Source organism: Cydia strobilella, chromosome 3, assembly GCF_947568885.1.
Source record: "Cydia strobilella chromosome 3, ilCydStro3.1, whole genome shotgun sequence".
Taxonomy (NCBI): Eukaryota; Metazoa; Arthropoda; class Insecta; order Lepidoptera; family Tortricidae; genus Cydia; species Cydia strobilella.
Window position 1 is genome coordinate 15275468 of NC_086043.1, and position 23008 is coordinate 15298475.

Genomic DNA, 23008 nt, shown 5'->3' on the forward strand with positions numbered 1-23008 from the left:
AATATGCCGCGGGTAGGAATGGTAGGATACAGGGACAGGGGGGCGGGGCGGACTACTGACATTTGTTGACGGCTGTCGCAATCGTTCAGAAACAATAATTTCTTTTACATTTTTACAGAAAATACACTAAATTCATAATTACGGATATTAATGCTTCTCGAAGACTAATTTCTCTCAATAAGTAATTTTGATTACTGCTGATATTAATTTAAGTTTTGGAGGTATAAATACCGAGACATTTTTAAAATAGAAACATAGAAACAATGATCACAAGTGGTTTATAAGGATATCTGATCTGCGCATGTTCTTGGAATGACATTTCAATCGTTTCATTCGTTTCATTTATGTTTCACGCTTGAATCGCTTGATTAGTGTTACTGTCGACAAGTGTCGGTAAAAATCTTAGTGTTTATTAATTTCTATAAAAAATGAGTGAAGTTACAGTTTTATACGAAGGATATTCCAAAATGACCGGCAAAGATCAAATGACAGCCAACTGTAGCTGCACTTTAATCACAGGGACACAGAATGTTGTTGTTGATACCATGACCGCTTGGGACACTCAGAAAATTACCACTGGTTATTTAATTATTTCATGCTTGTTAATTAGAATACCCGTTAGTACCATTCCTAACCTTTTCTTAACATATAAATAATACTACTACTTGTATATTTTACTACATAGACAGTGAATAGAGAAAGATTATTGCTATTAATTAATTTTAAACAAACATACTCAAACCTTATATCTCTTGTTTTCCTTAGCCTTACAGAAACACAATGTCTCCCCAGATGATATAAACTATGTTGTGAGCACACATGGTCACTCGGATCACATAGGAAATAACAATTTGTTCCTGAATGCAAAACACATAGTTGGCTTCAGTGTGTCTTTCAGAGAACAGTACTACATGCATCCTTTTGATAAAGGTAATTTATTTATTTTTTCTAAAATTTGATTTTCACTGAATATTGTAGTTAGAGTGAATTTTCATGTTTAGTAATAAGCTTTACTAATATAATGCAATTGAAACTGTTCAAAATTACTGTGATATTTTTCAGGGGTAGAGTATATTATAAATGATAGTGTTAAAGTCGTCCCAACCCCTGGGCATACATTGTCATGTGTCACAGTACTTGTGACAACTGCAGAGGGAAGAGTTATAGCAATCTGTGGTATGTAAATAATATTTATTATCTTCTTTTTGTGTCCTCATAAATATGTAAATACATTACAATACAATACTATTAGCTTTTATTCACTGACTATTTTAACAATATGTTTAGTTTCTTTATAATTGCTTAATGATTTTCACTAGTCAGATTGTCGGGGTTTCCGACAAAAGCCTCCTCTAAAGCTTTCCAGTCATCTCTGTTTCGAGCTGTTCTTATCCACTTTGGTGGGACTTTCCCACCATAAATATGTAAATACTATTTATGATGCTTAATATGCCTGAAAATTTTATGTTACTATCATCTAAGGTGTGTTGGGGTAAGATTGAGGGGTAAGATGAAAAGTCGCCCGTAATGCTTCGGTATATGGACAATTTTTTCCTTACCCCTCATGAAAAACTCTTTTAATCTTACCCCAACGCACCTTATACAAAAAAGCTAAATCTACTCCACTTCTAATTTGTGTACAACAGTGGATCCTCTTGGACTAGGGAACTTTATTTATACTATTGATACAGATACCACAGACATGGAATCAGCTTTACATGCTGAATTTTAAATCATCAGAATGTACAGGAATTTTTATACTTACTGTGCAATGAAAACTAATATAGTGTTACACTAATTGACATTTTAGGTGACCTGTTTGAAAACTATGAAGACATAGATAATCCAAATGTTTGGCTGGAAGCCGGCAGCGATGACCCTGTGCAGCAAATGAAGAACAGACTCAAAGTTGTTGAGGTTGCAAATTGGATCATTCCAGGACATGGGGCAAAGTTTCATGTCACTGAGCAAATTAGGAACTCTTTGCGGAAACAGGCAGGTAATGCACCAGTGTAAATAGTTTTTAGTTCTCCCTGAGCCACAATTATGTAGCAATTACTACGGATTTGTGCGCAAATAAACCCACTTCCTTGCCTTGGGACCTTTAGTTAGAGTAATCGGCTCTAACATTATATATATATATATATATATATATATATATATATATATATATATATATGTCACCGTAAAATTGTAAACACTCGTCAGTTTACAATCTTGCTAGTAAAATTACAAACTGACGGGAGGAAGATAACACAGACACCTCTAACCTATGTTACATTGCCAACAGGTGCACAATCTTATGGTGTCATATATACATAAGTTTTATAGTTTGTGTTGTAACCAATATTTGGGGAGTTTAGGGCAAAGGCAGAAACCCCTCACAATCTGAGACACTTGTAGTGTTGTGTGTGTTATTTATTGTAAATAAATAAGTTTTGAAAAAAAAAACGACAATAAATAAAACGAACAAATCTCAAGTCACATTTTATTACACCTATAAATACGTCAAAAGGAGTGAAATACCTTTATACCCTTTAGCTGACATATAATGCATTAAGGTTTATTTTATACTGTCACAAAATATGACAGTGACAGGGTTGTTTCCACATAACTTAATAATATGAAAAAGAAACAATGGGGTCGAACCTGACAATAGCTCACAACAGAGAGCGCGTGGTATGTGCTTATACTACCTTCTAAACTCCATACACAAGAAATTAGTTTTATAAATTTGTATTCTTACATTCGAATCCAAGGAAGCTGTCCAGTGTATCTGTCAGTTAGGTCCTATTCAATAACAGTGCAATCTGTTTTGAGCTTTGCATGTTTAACCTCATTCACTGGGGAACATAATAATAATTTGTCCATTTACCAAGTTGCAAAAACTACACTTGCTTTGCTGTCAATGTGTCAAATTTGTGACACAAAATGAAAAGTGTTTATCATGCGATTGTTTGTGCAACTGGGTAAACTAGCATTTGCATACCTAATATTATGACATTCATAATTTACAGACAGCTTTAAATGCCTTAACTACGAGAAAGTATTTATTAAGATCTAATATCCGAAATGCACACTATGAAGCAAAACATATATGTACATAGTATAAAGGTCCTGTAAAAAAAAAGCAAAACACAATAAGTATTCAGTGTATAATATAAAATTTACATATATTTAAGAATGGTTTTTCAAACCTTAACAAGAACTTTTTAAAGTATAAATTGTTTACAACATAGTTACGTGAATCGCTAAGAGACTAAAAAAATACAGGAAATTTATATCCAATAACGAAAATAAAATATTTATATTATCATAAATACGTGGTACCTACCACACACATCTTAGTCTAAAAATAAACCTGTATTCATTAGATCTGTTTTGCCAGGTCAAGGAAACAAGTCACTCAAACTGAATATCCGGACTAGACAAGATTTTTATGGTTACCTAGAGGTGTACAAAAAACTGCAAGTAAATTTAAATTTAATATTTAAATATTAATCATACAGTAGTTGAGTTGATAAATTTATTCTTCTATAGCACGGTCCTACTCTTTCGTGTACAATAGCTATGGAGGGCTTACAGCTCTGATCAGCCTGAAAGGACTATGCGCCAAAATGGTCCAACCAACAGAGTTGAGAATTAGGTCATTAGATAATAGGTATTTCTATGAACTTCATTTCGTTCTATGGGCACCAAGCGAAATTACATTGCAGAGCTGAGATATTGGGATTTTAGTCAAAATGTCGTCCTCCTTTATTTACATACGCAATAAAGTCCACCGCCGGGCGAGCGCGGCAAACCATTCGCCGCGATCGCCTAGCGGTGCGCGAACATCCCTGCAGCAATTAATTTACTTACTTGGACTCTATTGCCTAGGTAATAATGCCGACAAGTTGACTAAATACCAATATCTCAGTTCTGCAATGGAATTCCGCTTGGTGTGCATAGAACGAAATGAAGTATATAGAAATACATATCTAATGACGTAACTATCATTTCTGTTGGTTTTTGGACCAGGCTCCATAAAAAGTTCCCTCAAACTCCTGGTATTACCTGGGACACCTCTGATAGCTTGTCTGATCCGGGCAAAATATTGAATGGTTTATTCCATACGCCCAGTTTTATGGACCGCGAATCACATCAGTCACTGGACAATAAATACATGCTAATAAACTAGGAAATAGTGCCAGAAGGAACGACATACATTACGAGATTCTGGCGATATAATAGGTAATTAAAATTTGAACTAGCTATAAAATTGCACCCTGCAAGAAAATCCTACGTATCTAACGGAAACGTCACAGCAGGTGGCTAGCGATAGCAAGGTCGTTAATGATAAATGTGATGTTTTCAACTAAAAGGTACCGCAATGTCGGTTGTTGATAAGGTTGATTTCAAATTGAAACTTTATGGAAATAGCGCCTTATTGACAACCGACAATAAGTACCGGAAAACGGAATTGAAAACGGCACAAATACTTAGCAGAGGGGTTCATTTTTAAGACAATACTTGCATTGTTTTGATCTCATTTTTCAATACATTAGTTCGGTTCCGTTATGCTTATCGAAATTGTATAAATTTAGAATAGAAAACTACAATATACACTAAGCAAACTTAAGCTGTTTGATACATATTTTGGTTCATACATGCAAACATTTTCGAATAGTAAAATTCATCTTAACTTGAAAGTGATATCACATTCATTACACTTGTGGCACTCATTTACTTTCTTGTACATAATCAACCTGCTCAGATGTTGCTCCCCGTGATACCTTCTACCGAGATCCGAGTGTCGACGAGTCCGGGCCACATTTGCTGCGTGCAATAATTAAACATTTTTTTCCTATTAACTTAAATTCTATTTAATCTAGACCATTTTATATCACAGCCGAAGGTCACTAACGAACGCAACAAAGCTTAGACATGCCCAAATCCGTTCCGAACATTAATTGGTAGCTGCAACCAAAAGGGAATAAAACTTAATACATAACATATTCATTGCTTATTCATAGATGTACATAAATATATCGATAAAACTTAAAAGAAGACTGATTCAAATGCCACAAATTTAAGTATCCGTTTGTGGTGTAGAAAAAACAAATAAATTTTGATATGATATAAGTATGTATGTAATTTTTATACCTGGGGATCAATACTGGTAGGTACGGGTTGCGGTTCATTAATACACAAGTCGGAGTCGGAGTCTGCCCGACGCAAAGAGTTGTCCTGTAAAATATTGAAGTAAAATGTAGTCGGCAGTTTGTATAATCATCTAGCGGCCAGCATCATTTGTTCAACCAGCTGGTTACATGCGATATAAACTGAATTAAGCCTTATGCCCATAATTATTTTATAACCGATAAAGGAACCACTTTTGTGTGGGGGGACTTTATACTAATACAATATTATGGAATCGAACACGTGAAATTGTTCTCTAAGTCGGGGATATTCGTTTATTTCGTCATGACCAAATACGTACATATCTGCATCTACGTATTTTATTAAATATGAGTCAAGATTTACTGAAACCATCAATCAATCAAATCATAAATCATATTTCGAATCAATCAAATGTCATTACTACGAGTATTACGTTAATCTTACGTTTAAAATCCCATAAAAGGTGGCTTAATGACATTAAAACAGAAAAACCTTATCCATAACACAGAAGCATAAAAATCATTTTCAAACAATTGTAGGCGAGGCGTGAAGGAGTGAAAACACACCCTAGGGGTTAAATTGCTAAAAACACAAAAGGTCAAACGGCTCAAGTCGAATGCGTGCGTGTAATTATTTTAGTTCACGTACACTAGATTTCAAAATGATTCACATGTGATCATGAGTGGGAAATCTCGCCAGACGTATCACAGAACGAGCGAGAAGACACTTGACATTCTCAATATTCCATATTCTAAAAGGCTAATATTAGTGTTATTACCCGCTATCTTACCGACTACAGACAAGAGCATTAAATAAGCTTTGCAAGTACACTTTGCACTTGGCACTTTGTAAGTTTGTATACCTACATCAAATAATTCAATGTTTGTTTTCAGATACTCGTATCACGTAACTCTCATAAGATACTAGATTTATTCAAATTGATTCGCCTTAGTGGAAACGTAACGTACAAACGTAAAGTAAGGAAACTATAGTAAATCTTGTCAGAAAAAGGCAGCAAACTTAAAAAATGTAGGTGCGAAGGGTAATCGTATCATAGAAAATTTTAGTTTCGCGCCGTTTTCTACTGACACGATTTGCTTGACCAAAATTCATACATTAATGACCCGCCTTTTTATCTCTATCGCACGCGGCTAGTTATATTACCGTCCCGCTCGCACAGTCATTGATTGCAATAAAATTACGCGCGTGCGATAGAGACAGGAACAGGCGGGTCAATGTACCTACTAAATTATTCGTGCTTAGCGCCTTTACTTTAGACGAAACCCCTTAAAATAAAGACCACGACGACTTTTACGAAAAAAAAAATCATTACGCATAATTGTAGGTAATTTAAAATCATTACAATATTTATTAACATTGTAAATGAAATTCAGCTTCACGTGGATATATAATATGAAAAGCAGTTTGTGTCACTTGGTAGCAATGGAAAAAAAGTTTAGTTTCTACTTTCGATTCCTTTATTCCGAATACTTTATTTTGCTTCCTCGTGGCACAGTCTACTATGATGAGTACTCTCGTTCGTTCCTGATATGTATGACGAAAGTTGAGCTAATAATGGGCACTAAGTACCTGGTTTCGAGCCAAACCAGAATCCTCTTCTGGTACAACAAATTTGTAATTGAACAGACACTGCAATTAAAAAGAAATGGTCTACACAACTGGGTCAGCACACAACACTACTTCGTATAAAATCTGAATAATTATGGATAGTTTGAGTACCTAAAACTAAAATGTCAGAATTAATGGGCCAATTTGGGCGAATGTCATTATTGACTTATGTATTCCGGGACCATAATCTAATTTTGTGGATGTTGTTATGACTTTGGCCATCGTGAGCCCAATGAATCTGCAGTTAAGAGGATAGTGGACGACCGCTTCGTTATACAAAAATAGTCCCCATTTTCCTCCCTGGATATTATGGAAAATATTTTACCATAATTTATTGTATATTAACCACAGATATGTCCTTTCGATCGATTTTTTAAATAATATAAAAGTTAGGAGCGAAAAACAAATTCCACACAAATTTGAAAAGCTCCTAAATCGAAAAAAAAAAACAAACAGAGGCATAGTTGTGGTAATATACATCAAATTGCATAAAAATATTGTCTACATCTACAATGTAATATCCAGAAAACGGGGTGTACGTTTATATTGAAAAGCGGTCATGCGATGTCGTCCCCTTTCATCTTAATGTATGATTAGACTGCTGATATAATGTATGATACCTCCTTGCGTATACCGGTGGGTGGTGGTGAGTCAACGCGCTCATGGACGTTGGTAAAGTACGAGCTAGCGTAACAAGCGCGCGTTGAGCAGCGGTATGAGCAACCGTGAATGGTACGTAGAGAGCCCTATACCCATGAGTAGGCAGGGGGTACGTACTGGTGTGTAGTAGTGAGCAAACGCGCCACAGGGCTCATGAAAGTCGGTAATGTCTCAGTCAGCGGCGGGCGAGCGTGGGTCAGTAGCAGTTTGAGCAGCCGTGAGCCCGCCGCATCCCACAGACCGATACATAATGTATAATACTTACCCTCTGCGTGTACTTATGTGTGGTGGTGAGCCAACGCACCACAGGGCTTATGAAGGTCGGTAATGTCTCAGTCAGCGGCAGGCGAGCGTGGGTCAAGAGTGGCTTGAGCAGTCGTGAGTCCGCCGCGTCCCATATACCGATAAATATGTACTCGTATAATTCTTACCCCCTGCGTGTACTGGTGTGTGGTGGTGAGCCAACGCGCCACAGGGCTCATGAACGTCGGTAATGTCTCAGTCAGCGGCGGGCGAGCGTGGGTCAGGAGCGGCTTGAGCAGCCGTGAGTCCACTGCGCCCCACAGCTTTGCTAGGCGCGCCTTTTCGCTGCCACCGTCAGCGCGAGACGTCTCCTGATCCACACACAATACGTTAAGACCCGTTAAGTAATAATGATACAAGCTATACATCATTGGTACAAGTGAGTGGTTAAAATCTTAAAAGCATGATGATACTTTGTGTGGGTACGCCATAGGGATAACTCAACTTATAGACATTTAGGCGTCGTTTTTGGCGCTGAAATGACTAAGGTCCGAATATTTTTTTTGCATTGACTTAGAGTGCCACAAGGCACAAGGTTCACCCTATCACTCCCTTGGTCCAACACTATTGCAATAATTGCAATGTTGCAGTAGGTATATCAGTTCAAAAAAGACTAAAATAAACTTCTGGGATATAACATATGGAGATTGCAACACAAGGAAATGCGTTTCAATGCATACCACATCTTAAGAAGACAGTATATTAAAAATATACCTCATCAGTGATGAAACTGAGTGCAAGTTGTACGATTGTAAATATAAATGCAAAATTGATATATAGATTGTAAATAGTTTGTTAATTTGTAAGTAAAGTGATTAATAAAATTTACGTGACGTTGTCAAAGAAAATGTACCTACCTGCGTTAGAACGGCTTCCTCTAATTGCATCTTTATTATCTTTATAGCCGAAACAAATTATTGACAAACGATAATGTGGTAGGTACCTTTTGGTTGAGAACGACATGTTTAAGGAAATAAAAAATAAACAAGTCCACATACTTCGTAATAGTTAAGTTGCCAAGGCATAACCACTCCTTTGTCTCCATTGCCCCACTTAACTACCATGCGGCCTCTCTAGAGACAGGAACGAAATCAAACCATTTGGTTCATTTGAAGGGGAAATTAAAACATGCCATAGTATAAAATAAGTAAATTAAACGCGATACAAGATATAGACGCTAGCATGTAAATACTTATTAACCGGAGAGTATAAATTATATTGTTATTGTCCTTATCTTGTGTCGGGTTCAAGATAGAGACGACTTCAGACTATTTTTATAATCTTAAAACAGTTCGTTCATTACATCAAAGTTATATGTTTTTATAAAGGTAGCTTTATTCATGCAGACAGCTATTTCTCGACGGTAACAAAATAAGAGCTTCGCGGCGCGGGCCAAATTTTCACGTTTGATAATTATAATAGGTACCACAAATTGTAAGCGACGATACGCCATCTAGCAAAGCTATTATTTGTTTATCTACAACATATAAAAACAATCTGCAGCGTTAAACATGCTCATACATTATTAGTATCTAAAGGTTAGTAAAGACAAAAATGCCAGTGCTGTGACAAAGCGTGCAGGTATCTATTAGTCTTACTGATGCCCGGTCGCTACTGGCCGGTTGCGTCGGGTCCAGATTTCGAAGGCCGAAGCCTATGTCCGCCGGCTGGATAACAAATGTCATTTAGGAAGGACGCCGGGCCAGTACAGAGGAGGCTATGACGGTTTTGGGACACCCTCGAGCGAACACATATACATATATTGTGACGCGCAAGTAACAAATGGTTTCTCAAAAAACTGTTTGAGGGTCCTATTGATGTTACTTGACGTGGTAAATATCTGTAAAGGTATTGTATTTGTTTTAAGGTTAGTTACATTTAAAATAAGATGTATATTAATTGGCTCCCAACATATGTAGAAGTGTTTGCTACTCAACTTTTGAATAGTTTTCAACATTGTTGCCCTAAAAGGGTCGAGTGTGCCAAAAAATGGAAGGGTTGTAAACTAACGACGTTTAAAAATAAATACAACACCTTAGTATTATAAACAACAGTTAAACAATGATATACGTTTCAAATGTACCTCACTTGTTTGCAGCTTTTATATGTAGAGTAGGTAAATACTTACAGTATAGTAAAATAATGAAATGTAATTAATAATTATATAGCTATACAAACAGATGTCAAGTAATACAAACATTCTATTCCTGTCACTTAAGTCACTTTAGCTATTGGCCTCCTGCAAAGGTTACAAACAGCTGAGGTAACTTTGCAAAACGGATGAAGGTTAGATATATACGAATGTAGATGTAGATATAAGGCTTCATATTGTCGAGGAATATGTATAGGCTCCATGTAAAGCCACTACATGTTAATACGTACCGAGCCTCCGGTTTCCGTGGCCTGGTACAGCTGCCACAATAATGACTTATTAATGAGAGCACCGGCCGTATTGGCTTGTCTATTGCCGCTTTGATCGGTATAGGTGAATGAAACTGATGTTCCACGGTTTACCTTTTTAAGATTACTAGATTGAGCTATTTTTTGGGTTGGCATTCATGTGATATTCTGTAAATTACAAATCAATGCCACTTTGTGTTGTAGATATAGTCAATAGAGGCATTTTTAGGGTGTCAAAATTCTTAAGAATTAGGTACCTACTCGTATATGTACAAAAGAAAACAGGAACACGAACATATAATGGGTTTCAGCCTACTACGTTTAATCCCGACTATGGGATGGCTTATAATTTGAGCGTCGTGTTTGTTTCCTTATCATATATTTGTCGCAGGCATTTTGTAAGACCGTTTACAAACAGCGCCGATATTTTATAAACGCGGAGCGGCTTGCAAATTGCCGAAGGCAATTTGTTAGTGCGCTTAATAGCGTCAACGTCAAACGTTGTGGGTTTCATTAGGGTGACCATGGCTTAAAAAAAAACTTAAACTGCACAACTTAACTAATAGGAGCCCCGCTCTGGGCGGTTTTCCCTTTGGGCATCTGAAGCTACCTAACAAACCTAACCTACCTACTTACCTATCTACGCTTTTTTCCTAAAGTGTAATGTTTTCACGGACGTCACACTAAATCAATAGGTAGGTAGGTAGTTAAGGTTCGTTAGGTAGCTTCAAATGCCCGAGGGGCAAACCGCCCGGAAGCGGCCTACTTGTTTATCTGTTGAGTTGCGCTCACATAGCGCATGAGATGCGACATTTTTTTCTTTGAGTTTTATCTTAAATCGTAGGATATATTTCAACTGATTATCATCAGACATCATTGTCATTAGCAATGTGTCAACTCGTCTCACGGTGGCCGAATAAAAAATAAATGGCAAGAATAAATCGTGTGCTGTCTAACACATCTATTTTGTGGTTGAATCAAATACAAGACAGAAGTAGGTTGACCTACATAATTAGCTTGGTAGTATATGCCCCTATAGGTACATAGTTTTACCAGTAACAAACGCATGAAACATCATATAATTAATTTGTACTAATACTAATGTCTAATGTTAACTGCAAAGTATGTGGATGATAGTACTAAGTGTATTGCTAATCTAAACGAGTTTTATATCAAATAATATGTGCAGTGCTTATCTACACGATACAGCCCTAATCCTCTACGTGTATTAACAATGGCACAATAACTCGAACTACGCCATTCAGAACATTATCTTGGTTACAATACAAAGAGTGATTAGAATTGTAATAATAATGGGGGCGATCATACAAAAAGTTAAAAAAGCGCCAATTTCATGGTATGACAAGAATAATAGCTAAATAAGCGTTGTTTTGTCGCATAGGTACCTACGTTAAGCATAGCCAAAAAAAACATTAAGACCGGTAAAGTAGTGTAAAACATCGCAGTCGCAAACGTGTCAGCTGGCTGAAGTAGATATGTAGATAGATAGATAAACCATTCATTCGCTTACGCTGTAGCGCTGTACGGCACCATAAGTTTGATGGTAATCATAAATAGGATGGTTTGATTATCTAGTTAACTAGTTAATACATTGGGTACGGCGGTCCTTTAGCTGTCAATTTGCTGCGGCAACAATATTTTGCACTACTTTACGCGTTTTAGTATTCGCGTTTATGTATCTATGGATCATTATTTTTTAATTTATACCCTTTCAAAGGTAATTATGTATAGTGCCAAACTCAAAGGCGTGCTCAACACAACATTATTATCTTTAAATACGGGCAATTAGTAAAGAAAGACAAGGAGCGAAGCGCGCTTTTGTGGATGACACTATCAATAGATATTTATGAACAACCTTAGGCCATCCATTAAATGTTTAAAATAATCTTTAAAAACAAGCTGTAGTTCGAATTAATTTGCGATTGAAGTTAGTCAGTCAGCCTTTTCCAGTCAAAATATGAAAAATGTAATTGCCATTATGTACTCGTACAGTACAGTGACAAACAATACTTACACTTCTAACGTCGCGGTAGGGCAGCGCTTCGTTTTCGTCATTCTGGCCTTCTCTGCAAACAAATATTGAAATAGCTGTGCAATGAGGTATAACATCCTGTTTTTTTCACAAACACGAATGTCGATTATTTGATTGGATTGGATGTTAGGCTTATTCTTTATTGTACTTTATGTGGACTTCATGATATAATATATGGGTTTTCTAACCCTTGGCTTGGTTAGTAGTGTCGTAAATTCTTCCATTCAAGCAATACCTAAATACGGAAACATTTTTTTTTGTAAATGTTTCCTGATTTACAATAATTATGATGGCATGCAAAATACTATCTAAATTCTAAATCATGATAGCCTAAAGTTAGAAACAGTTGAGTAGAGGCTTCTAATAGGTAGCTTATCAAAGTTTAACATCATGAAAATGTATGCATAACATATTTAAGTATTGTATGTATGAGAAAATGAGTCGCTTTACTTCAAACTCGGGTAAATCCAACTGTCAGATTATGCGATTTTGGTATTAAGAAAAGGTAATAGGGTAGATATTTCCTACGAGGGTCGAAGGGATTTATCCGAGTTTGAAGTTAAGCGACACAAAGAACAACGTTGGGACCAGGAGGCATTTACTGAGCACCTGGACGTGAAATAGGATGAACGCAGTTGGTATCCTCAGGTCGTAGTGAGTTGAGAACACGATGAGACGTTTAGTATGTTATCCTTGTCAAGTGCAATAGTGTGTGTTACCCAGTAGGTATCCTGAGGTAGGCGAGCGCGTGCGTGGCGGCGCCGCCCTGCAGTACGACAGTTGCGATGACGATGAGCGACGTGGTCGTCAGCATGGCTTGTCGAGCCTCCGACACTGTGTTGCGGATCGCGAGGGCAAATGACATCGCGCCGCGGAGACCTGGGTAAAAACAAAGTTATAGAACGGTTAGCTTATAGGTCCGGAAACGGCTGATCCTATGAAAGTTTTCTTATAGAGATAGGTACATGTTTAACCCATTCAGCCGGGCTAGCACATGATTGGCGCGAGAGTATCTCGCCGCGACATAGACTACCCGTCCCCCTTTTATTCATCGATCTTTACCAGTCAAAAGACGGGTAGTCTATCTCGCGGCGAGATACTGTCGCGTCAATCATGTGCTCGGCCTACAGGACCAGCGACTCAGCTTATGGGTCATGCTTAAACAGTTCCGCAGGGCCAGTGACTCCCGTGGTGGAATGTTATCGATCCCAGTGCGCCCTCACGAACGGCCAAGAGGGTGAAACGCCGGAGTGGGTTTAGTGGGTAGGGCCAATTCTCCCCCCCTCTCGCCAAAAAAAAAACCAGTGACTCGCATCGCATGTGAGTCCTGAATAAATTCTGATTTCAACAACATAAACGAAAAGTAATTTGACGTAATAAAATAACGTAAGTATGATATAAGCTAACAACCATTTTTATAAGGTATATTAGGATAAAAAATTATAAACACGTTTATAGGGTTCCGTAGCCAAATGGTAAAAAACCGAACCCTTATGGATTCGTCATGTCTGTCTGTCTGTCCGTCCGTATGTCACGCACAGCCACTTTTTTCCGAAACTATAAGAACTATACTGTTGAAACTTGGTAAGTAGATGTAGTCTGTGAACCACATTAAGATTTTCATACAAAAATAGAAAAAAAAACTATAAATTTTTGGGGTTCCCCATACTTAGAACTGAAACTCAAAAAAAAATTTGTTCATCAAACCCATACGTGTGGGGTATCTATGGATAGGTCTTCAAAAATAATATTGAGGTTTCTAATATCACTTTTTTCTAAACTGAATAGTTTGCGCGAGAGACACTTCCAAAGTGGTAAAATGTGTCCCCCCCCCCCTGTAACTTCTAAAATAAGAGAATGATAAACCTAAAAAAAAAAATATGATGTACATAACCATGCAAACTTCCACCGAAAATTGGTTTGAACGAGATGTAGTAAGTAGTTTTTTTTAATACGTCACAAATCGTAAACCGCAATTAACCTTTCACTCACGTTTCACAAAAAATACATTGTTTAAATCGAGTTCCACTCGCACTTGGCCGGTTTTTTAAATGAAAACAGGGTCTTGAATATTCAAGTTTGGTTTACTATCAGTGCTTAGTAAAAATACTGAAATTCTAGATACATACGCGTTGCAAGCAAACAGAAAAATCCATATTTCAAAGATACCAAATACCTAGTCGGCTCATAAGTTCTGTCACTGGCCTTTAAAATTTAAATTTGGAACTCCTAAAACAAAAACCGTTCTGCATTTGAATTTCGAATCTTTATTAAATATTTGAGTAGTATAATTTTGCAATTTTCTGTTTTCTTCAACATGGAGTGGACGCTTAAAGATAGCCGTACCGCAATAATTGCACTATATCGTTGTGGTCACTCGCCGACTAAAATTTTTAAGCTACTTGAAAATTTAAAATTCTCTCTAAGATTTGTGTATCGTACCATAGAAAGATACAGTGAGGTCTGTAGTTTAAATGACAAGAAAAGAAGCGGTCGTCCGCGTACAGCTAGGACTCCAGCGGTTGTACAAGCAATTAGGGCACGCATTGCCAGAAATCCCGCTAGGAAACAAAAAGTTATGGCCCTCCAGATGGGTTTGAGCAAAAACACGGTGAAAAGAGTGCTTAATCAAGACCTGAGACTTCGTGCTTATAAACGAAAAACTGGCCATCTTCTCAATGGTCGGCTTAAAGCTTTAAGGCTTAAAAGATCTAAAGCTTTATTGAAGAAGTACGCTAAAAATAAGCACCGTTGTATACTGTTTTTGGACGAGAAAATTTTTGACATAGAAGAAAACTGTAATAAACAAAATGATAGAGTGTACGCTCGCAATAGTAAAGAAGCGTCTAATAGCATTCTCCGTATTCAAAGAGGTCATCACCCTTCATCTGTGATGGTTTGGCTGGGAGTTTCTTATGCGGGCGTCACTAGTATGCATTTTTGTGAGAAAGGAGTAAAAACTAGTGCCAAAGTGTACCAAGACACGGTGTTGACTAATATTGTGAAACCACTATCCCATACGATGTTTCTAAACCAGCATTGGGTTTTCCAGCAGGACTCTGCTCCAGCCCATAAGGCAAAGTCTACACAAGCCTGGCTCGCCTCCAATAAAATCGACTTTATACGGCATGAAGATTGGCTCTCCTCTAGCCCAGATCTTAATCCTTTAGACTATAAAATATGGCAGTATTTAGAGGAAAAGTGCTCAAAACCTCATGCAAATCTAGACTCACTGAAAAAATCTCTTGCTACGGCAGTGGCCAATATCGACATGAAAGTGGTGCGTGAATCCATTGACGACTGGCCACGAAGACTTCAAGCCTGTGTAGATAATTATGGCGGTCATTTTGAATAAATGTTATACATTTAGATTCTCTAGTTTATAAGCTTTCAAACGCTGTACAAATTATACGAAATAAACTTAAACTTTTGATTTTATTTGATACTATGTATATGACAGAACTTATGAGCCGACTAGGTATATATATTTCAGAAGTTATTGACATGGCTCAAGGTATGGGTCACCGTGGCCTGGCGCTAGATGTAAAAACTACAAATGTTTCCGTAGAAGGCTAAAATAAATTTTATTGGCTGGTTTTAAAGCTTATTTCATGTTGAAGTTGTATCATTTTACATTCGATTACTGTTTGGATGATGGTAAGCAGTGGTTTTGTAGGTACCAAACCGTAGTATAATCATATTTTGTGTTGTACGAGGGGTAAGGCAACGAGGATTTTCTCCCACTGTACTTTTATGTCATAATGAGGTGATCGTTGTATTGTATCTTAGGCAATTACCCACTAACAATGATGTTAAGATTAATTTTTTTTTTCGTTTCAATATAAAACAAGGCGGTTAAAACAGTCACCACTAAGTAATATTGTATTATCATAATAGTGTGTGACAAATATTTACAAGTTTTTTTTAAAATATCTTTGTGGTTTATATTCTACGGCTGATTAGAAAGTAAGTACTATAATACATTTTTAGTGCTCTGTTGTTACTAATATAATAGCGTTTACCAAAACCAAGATAATATTGACCGACCAGGTGTAAGCTTATCGGACATACTTGGACAATAAACAATGAATACATCCGAGCGGCGGTATTATCTTTCATTATCAAACAAGTGTTTATTATAAAAACCGACTAAGTGCGAGTCGGACTTGCGCACCAAGGGTTCCGTACCATTACGCAAGAAATTGCAAAGAAATCACGTTTATTTATTTATTTAATCTTTATTGCACAAAAGAAAATACAATCGTACAAAAGGCGGACTTAATGCCGTTAACGACCCTGACCTGCCTTAATGACGTTTGTTGTATGGGAGCCCCACTTACATATTTATTTTATTCTGTTTTTAGTATTCGTTGTTATAGCGGCAACAGAAATACATCATCTGTGAAAATTTCAACTGTCTAGCTATCACGGTTCGTGACATACAGCCTGGTGACAGACAGACGGACAGCGGAGCTTAGTAATAGAGGCCCGTTTTTACCCTTTTGGGTACGGAACCCTAAAAACAGGGGTCGAGTTTTTTTAAATAATTTATCTTATTTAAATTTAAATCATAGGTAATTCTAATTAGTTACCAACCTGAGAAGAACAGCATGTGTTGGAAGTTCATGGGTATGGGCGGCTTCCTGCCCAGATTCAGCAAGAAGGACAAAGGGTAAATGTTCACGGCGCGGCCCAGAGTCGATGTTATCTGATTGCTTAGTTTAAGGAAAACAAACAGACTTCGTTGATATTTTGACTGCTGTAAGCTCAATTAACCTCTAGCGGTCCACCACACAAGGAAAATTGTGTCGCTTCAAATATCTACCCTATTATATTTTATTAATACCAAAAGGATACAAATCCCGCAATAATGAACCACGGGTCGAAGTGGTGCTTCGGGAAGGTGAACATGGAGACGCCGATGTAGGTGAAGATGAAGTTCTCTGCCAGGAAGTTGAGCAGCTCGAACAGTTGCTTGGTGCGGTTGCGCGAGTCCGACGACAGGTTGTTGTACGTGTAATGAGCTTGGCAGATCCCGCAGAATAATACCGCCACCACACCTGCGGTGCACAAGTTTATAAAAAAAAACATAACGGTGAGGTGCGAGGTGAATATATAGGTCATACTGATCGACATTTACTATGGGACAACTTGAAATCTCGTTTAAAATCAATTTTGGTGGCCGATTAGATTTTTTATTTAATTTATTATATTTATTATTTTTTCGCGACTGGTTAGACTTATAATCATTTAACCCTTTTCCAGGCCGCACCAATCTAGGTACAAGGTTTTCCCAAAAAATCCAAATTTATTTCAATTAATCCAGCGTTGATGATTCATTTGAAGACAACTCACATTGTGCAATCTACCTAATTTGAACCTTAAATCGAAATGCTACTGTTGGAATTATACTGGCGCGGATGTGGTCGATAAATCGTAGTATGCCTGGAAAAGTGTTAAGAATAAGCTCTGAATTGATTGTACATTAAATGACTGATATTTATGGGTCAAAGAGAGTAAAAATATACTAGTTTAAATAAGTACCTACTTAAACAGATAGTTTACCTGTGAGTTCGCATACTTCGGCGATGAGGAAGGCAGCGTAGGACATGAGAACAAAAAGCGCCGACTCCAGCAGCGGCCACTCTCGCACGTGGGTGAACTTAGTCATGTGCATCGTAGTTAAAGAAATACATGGTCCCGACAGATAAAATATACAAATGCAGTCGCTCAATAAGTAAAATATCAATTATATAGGTATTTATAACACGTGTGGTACTGAATATCTACTATAATACTAGTATATACTTACTAAGTATTTCAGTCACGCGATAATGGAGTGATATGGCCCACCAACCTGACCGTGCCGCACCTTAGGTACTATGCCAAAGAAAGAAGCTTTTACTGTAGATCGTTAGCTATGTAGGTATATCCATATTTAGATAAGGCTGTCTGAGTATAGTGTTTCGTTTTTATTTTTGTCCCATCCACTTAACAGCATACTTAAGAAAACACAGCAATTGTTAGGTTTACCGTAAAACACGGTAGGTAGTATAGTCGTTAGAACTCTTGATTTGACGGATTATCGACTTTATCTCCGGGAACAATAGATTACTAGTTTAATAATAGATAAAGGACCACCCATGCACCAGACTGCCTGAAATCGTCATTTAGAGTAAAGGCCCTTTATCTATTATTGGACTTGTAATCTATTGTTCAGAGGTAGAGTCGATAATCCGTTGGACCTTTAAGATAGTTCTAACGACTTTCTAATACCTACCGTGTTTTGCGGTAAAGCTAACAATTGCTTGGTTTACTTAAGTATGCTGTTAAGTAGATGGGACAAAAATAATAACGAAACCCTATTTCAGTGTCAAAGTTACACACTTTGACACTGAAATATGTAGTTAATTTAATTTCTCTAAAAATGCAACTTACACTTAAACTATTTTGACCAGCGCGATGTAATTTGTGGGTCACTAGTACCAAAGATAGATATAACTCCGTAATAGATGGATACAGTCAAAGGAAAAAACGTGCTTCGAAAATCAAGAAAATTTGATTCTCGTTCAGAGGGCGCTACTAGCTTTGGCCTACTGTCGTATAGATGGCGTTGACGGTTTCGTTTGTTATTTAATAATTTTAACGCATATCAGTGAAAGAACATGGGTCAAAATCATAAAAATAATTAATGCAAATAAAAAAATCATTTATCCATATTTAAATACATTTTATCGTATTTTTATAAATGTTTATTTTTAGTTTTAAAGTGTGTCGACAGATGGCAGTGAATTTACTGGGGTTACAAAATTTACTATGTCAGTACCGCTCTAGTATAAGTTACTCTATGCTAGTACCGTCTATAATTTAAACAAACGGTTACGCGCATTGAATCGCAGACGAAAGAGAAAGTTCTTTTTGTAGACGTCGCGTCGGCTTTTACAAAACAAAGCAAATACTCAAAAAGGGTGTCTAGACTGTCTAGATGTTGTTCAACAATTGTGATTAGCCGGGTCCAAACAGAGCGACCATACGCGTGAGGCAGTTTTCCTCGCGCACAAAACGGTCAGTGTAGACGTGCCTCGCGCGCGCCGCCTCGGTCGAGGCACGCCTGTGTGGACCCGGCTATTGAAGTATTCGCACACGACAAGTATCTGTAGTGAATGCGGTTATGCGTTTGGGCGACTGCATGTATTCCATCGCAAAAGTACAACTGGCTCGCTGCATCTCCAATGAACATTTAAATCTTCTGCCTATGGAGGCTCGATAGTAGATAGGGCCAATCAGGGTTTCTAGCGAAGGACCCAGCGAGGTTCATGCCCGCGGTACGTTCACACGGATCGCGCACCTGCCACCTGCCGCGCCCGTGGATATTCAGCTAATGAAAGTCGCATGACATATTAGATTGCATCTGAGGCTCTAGCATTAGCATAATATACTACTCTCGAGTCGAGTATAGAGTACTCTCTGCGGAGCGGAATGCCGCTGTGATATATAGGACAGGTTGTGGTCATCAATAGTAAAGCGTGGCTCTCAGCTCAGTGCTAAAAAACAATACAATTGGTAATCATTTAAAAAGGATATCAATGCAGTCAAGCACCCTATGAAAGCACCGACAAGTAGAGACAAGCTGAAGATCCCAATGAAGTCACCGATCGCACCCAAAAACGCTGTGATTTCAAATCCACCATCATTTGAATACCTCTTCTCGTAATTTTGAATGGCTCTGTAATAGTGATACAAAATATAATTGGGCTAATGTTTAGTTTAGCTGTTTTAATTGATTCTATCCTCTAGTCTAGTGCCCCACAGGCTCATAAAGAGGTCCTCCATTCCATTATATTTGGAAACTTCATTTAAAATAGGTATCAAAGTCGTATTTGTCTTAGCAAGTTTAAATTTGTGTGCAGCTGGAGGCAATAGGTAAAATAAAATTTAATGTAAGAACATTTATAATATTAATAATTATTTAATTAAAATCCATTGATAATCTGACCTGACCACATGCAGAGAAATGCGATCTGCGTAATATGGTTGGCTTATTATCCATCGCGCGTAAACTTTTTTTAAATTCACAAGAAAGATGTACATTTCATGTAACAAGCATTGTATATTATTTATAATTAAAAGATAGCGACCACTTCTGAAAACATCCTAATGTAAACAGCCACGCCCGTATCAGATCTCTTGTATTCAGATATCTATGGTAAAGTAAATTATAATAAATTGAATGTTTACCCGCTAAGTACCAAAGCCACTGCATCATTGAGAACACTCTCACCAAATATCATAGCATAAAGGTTTACATCCACCTAAAACAAATAGGAAAATATAACATTTTCCTTGTCGCCAATCACATCACAATGCAAGCTACCATTAAAGTTATTACAAATACATATAATAATAAACAGTGAATAGTTTTATTAGTATTCAACACGAATTTCCCATTATTACCAAATATACCACTATTTTATTTCAGAAAGTCCATTTTCTGAAATAACTTAATAGTCCCTGGCAAGCTTGGTTCTCCATACAAACATAGTTACGCTCTCATTTTTAAACGACTAGCTGGATTGCTCTGAAACTTTGTACTTACAATAGGATAAGATATATCTATGCCTGTAATTAGTTTTGACTCTATTTTGGTTGTTTTGCAAAGTATGTGCAAAGTTTCATTACAATCCAACACATAGTTTTAAAATGATAATGAAACTCCGTTTACATGGGAAGGTGAAATTCAGCCGAGCTTGCCGGGGACTCTTAAATGCATTTAAGTATAAGTGTTGACAATAGCAACAAGTTCTAGTTATGGCAACATTATTTTCAGCATTTATTCCATGTCAACAATTTTCAAATGTTATTTTTTTTTGCTCTATTTTAAATTGGTATGAGGCAATTTTGTATAACAAACAAAAGTATCATATAGAAGCAAAGTCAAGTATCATATAGATGTTGCTGACTTTGCTTCTATATGACTCAATTTTATCTTTTAGATTAAATCTAAACTGAATAATTCGGTACACGGCGGGAAGAAGTTGATAACTAGAGATATTTTAATGAAGAAATTTGAACTTATTAAAATAGAATTACACAAGGTTTATATTTCATCCATTTTTTCCCATCACATCAACTTCTTCCCGCCGTGTACGGATATATTCCACTTACCTTCAATTGTGAAAATATAGCTAGCACCGTAAGTGGGTCCGTAGGAGAAATCAATGCACCGAAGTATAGGGTGTCAAGAAAAGTAAAGCTAGAAGCTAGGGACGCTGGCATCAGTTGAACACAGCCGTACATTAGCGCACCAATGACTAGAGCTGACAGGGCTGTGCCCACCATAGCAAATGTCAGTATGGCTCCCAAGTTTCGGAAGAAATATTTCTGTAATAAATACATTTAGAATCAGGATTGTTTATTGTGTTGTCATGCTCATTAAAGAAATTTAATAAAAACTTGAATTGTTTATCTAGTTATTAATAATTAATGTTTACATCAAAATAACATAATACATATTATTTTAATTCAATGTTTTCACTTCTACACTTACCCGTTTTAAGCAATATCCTGCATGGAATATTATTGGTGGCAAAATAATGTTAAAAAAGATTTCTGGGTCAAATGTTGCCTTTAAGTCTATTTCATTTTGTTCAACTTTTACGATTTCACCTCTAAAGCTATATGCATAAGTCTTATTTAGTATTGGAACCTCTGAAAACATATGAAAGGTATGTAATTTAATAACACCACACATACCTTTAGATACAAATATAGGCGATAGAATAGACTGTGTCACAGGATACATGTTAACATCATCCACCTTATTATCCTGTGGTGTCTGAGTGGAGTTCAACTGTTTAGTAAACAATTATTAACAAACCTCCTGATGGTATATGAATAGTGTCTGGAAAGTGAAATCGTATCATGTCTGGTGGCACAGACAGATTGTACTTGGCATCAGGCTCAGGGTGGGCATCAAGGTATGTAACGGCATTGGTACTGCCCGCATAGCGTATTATAGCGCCTACAATTAGACCTGCGTAAATAAATATTATGATTAGTCATGTTTGTTTGATCATGTGACTTGATTTCATTTCATCAGCACACTATTTACCGTATATTACGGCCAGCCCCGTCTCGTGCAACCAGCTTACTCGGCGATGTTTGAACACCCATATAGTGAGCACCGTCAGAGTCAAAAGACAGGTATAAATCAGCAAGTTCAAGCTGTCTATACGGTGAAGCAGAGTAGCCTTCGCATCCAAGGCGATATCGGTGCCTGAACCGCGGCATATTACCACCAGGTAACATAACAAACTCAAATAACCGAGTAGATTCATATTGCGATAGTACGCACTATTATAAAAATATCACATTACAGAAATCGATGGAAACGTAAATACTTTACACGACTTAGCGATGTCACTTAGTTATAAATAGGATTTATACACACGAATATAGTAACTGATTACTATTTCAAGATGGATGTTTAAATTAAAGCTAAGCACTAAATTATAATTACGGATATCAGAAAAAATACTGTTTTTGTCTGTTATGCAAAATTCACTCGTCCGTACTCCGTCCGTCCAACTGACGTTTTTCAGTTGACAAGTGACGGCAGCTCCTAGTAGTGTTGCTAGCTTAAAAAAAAACTAAATGTCATTACAAATTATGATTCGATGATTGTTTATCGATTATCGTAATTTCATAAAATAATTTTATTTGCTAATTATTATAACAATGCTGGCAATTTGTTGGCAAATCTAGCTTGGTCTAGGTGGCTTAGCACAATTTTTATCATTT

At 37.0% G+C, this 23008-nt stretch overlaps 2 protein-coding genes across 10 annotated transcripts; one reads left to right on the plus strand and one right to left on the minus strand.

Annotated features, from left to right (window-relative positions):
* The first annotated feature begins 352 nt into the window (after positions 1–352).
* LOC134756021 (metallo-beta-lactamase domain-containing protein 1) lies at positions 353–2146 on the plus strand. Its single transcript, XM_063692794.1, has 4 exons — positions 353–579; positions 766–930; positions 1063–1176; positions 1811–2146. Exons 1-4 carry the CDS (start codon positions 429–431, stop codon positions 2014–2016), a joined length of 636 nt encoding a protein of 211 aa, XP_063548864.1. The 5' UTR covers positions 353–428; the 3' UTR covers positions 2017–2146.
* A 328-nt stretch (positions 2147–2474) lies between these two features.
* On the minus strand, positions 2475–22793 carry LOC134755985 (sodium/hydrogen exchanger 6). 9 transcript variants are annotated; one of them, XM_063692730.1, is made up of 18 exons: positions 22320–22793; positions 22086–22241; positions 21756–21916; positions 21374–21589; positions 20447–20520; positions 19791–19934; positions 17774–17877; positions 17066–17268; positions 16805–16916; positions 12928–13087; positions 12191–12242; positions 10138–10167; positions 9354–9422; positions 8754–8828; positions 7884–8066; positions 6754–6813; positions 5146–5229; positions 2475–4959 (listed from the first exon to the last, which is right to left on the minus strand). In XM_063692730.1, the coding sequence occupies exons 1-18, from the start codon at positions 22543–22545 to the stop codon at positions 4921–4923; spliced, it is 2148 nt and encodes a 715-aa protein (XP_063548800.1). In that variant the 5' UTR covers positions 22546–22793; the 3' UTR covers positions 2475–4920. The 9 variants fall into 9 exon arrangements, with proteins under 9 accessions (XP_063548800.1, XP_063548801.1, XP_063548802.1 ...); XM_063692731.1 differs by lacking the exon at positions 9354–9422 and having other exon boundaries at positions 2475–4818; XM_063692732.1 differs by lacking the exon at positions 8754–8828 and having other exon boundaries at positions 2475–4818.
* Positions 22794–23008: the final 215 nt, after the last annotated feature.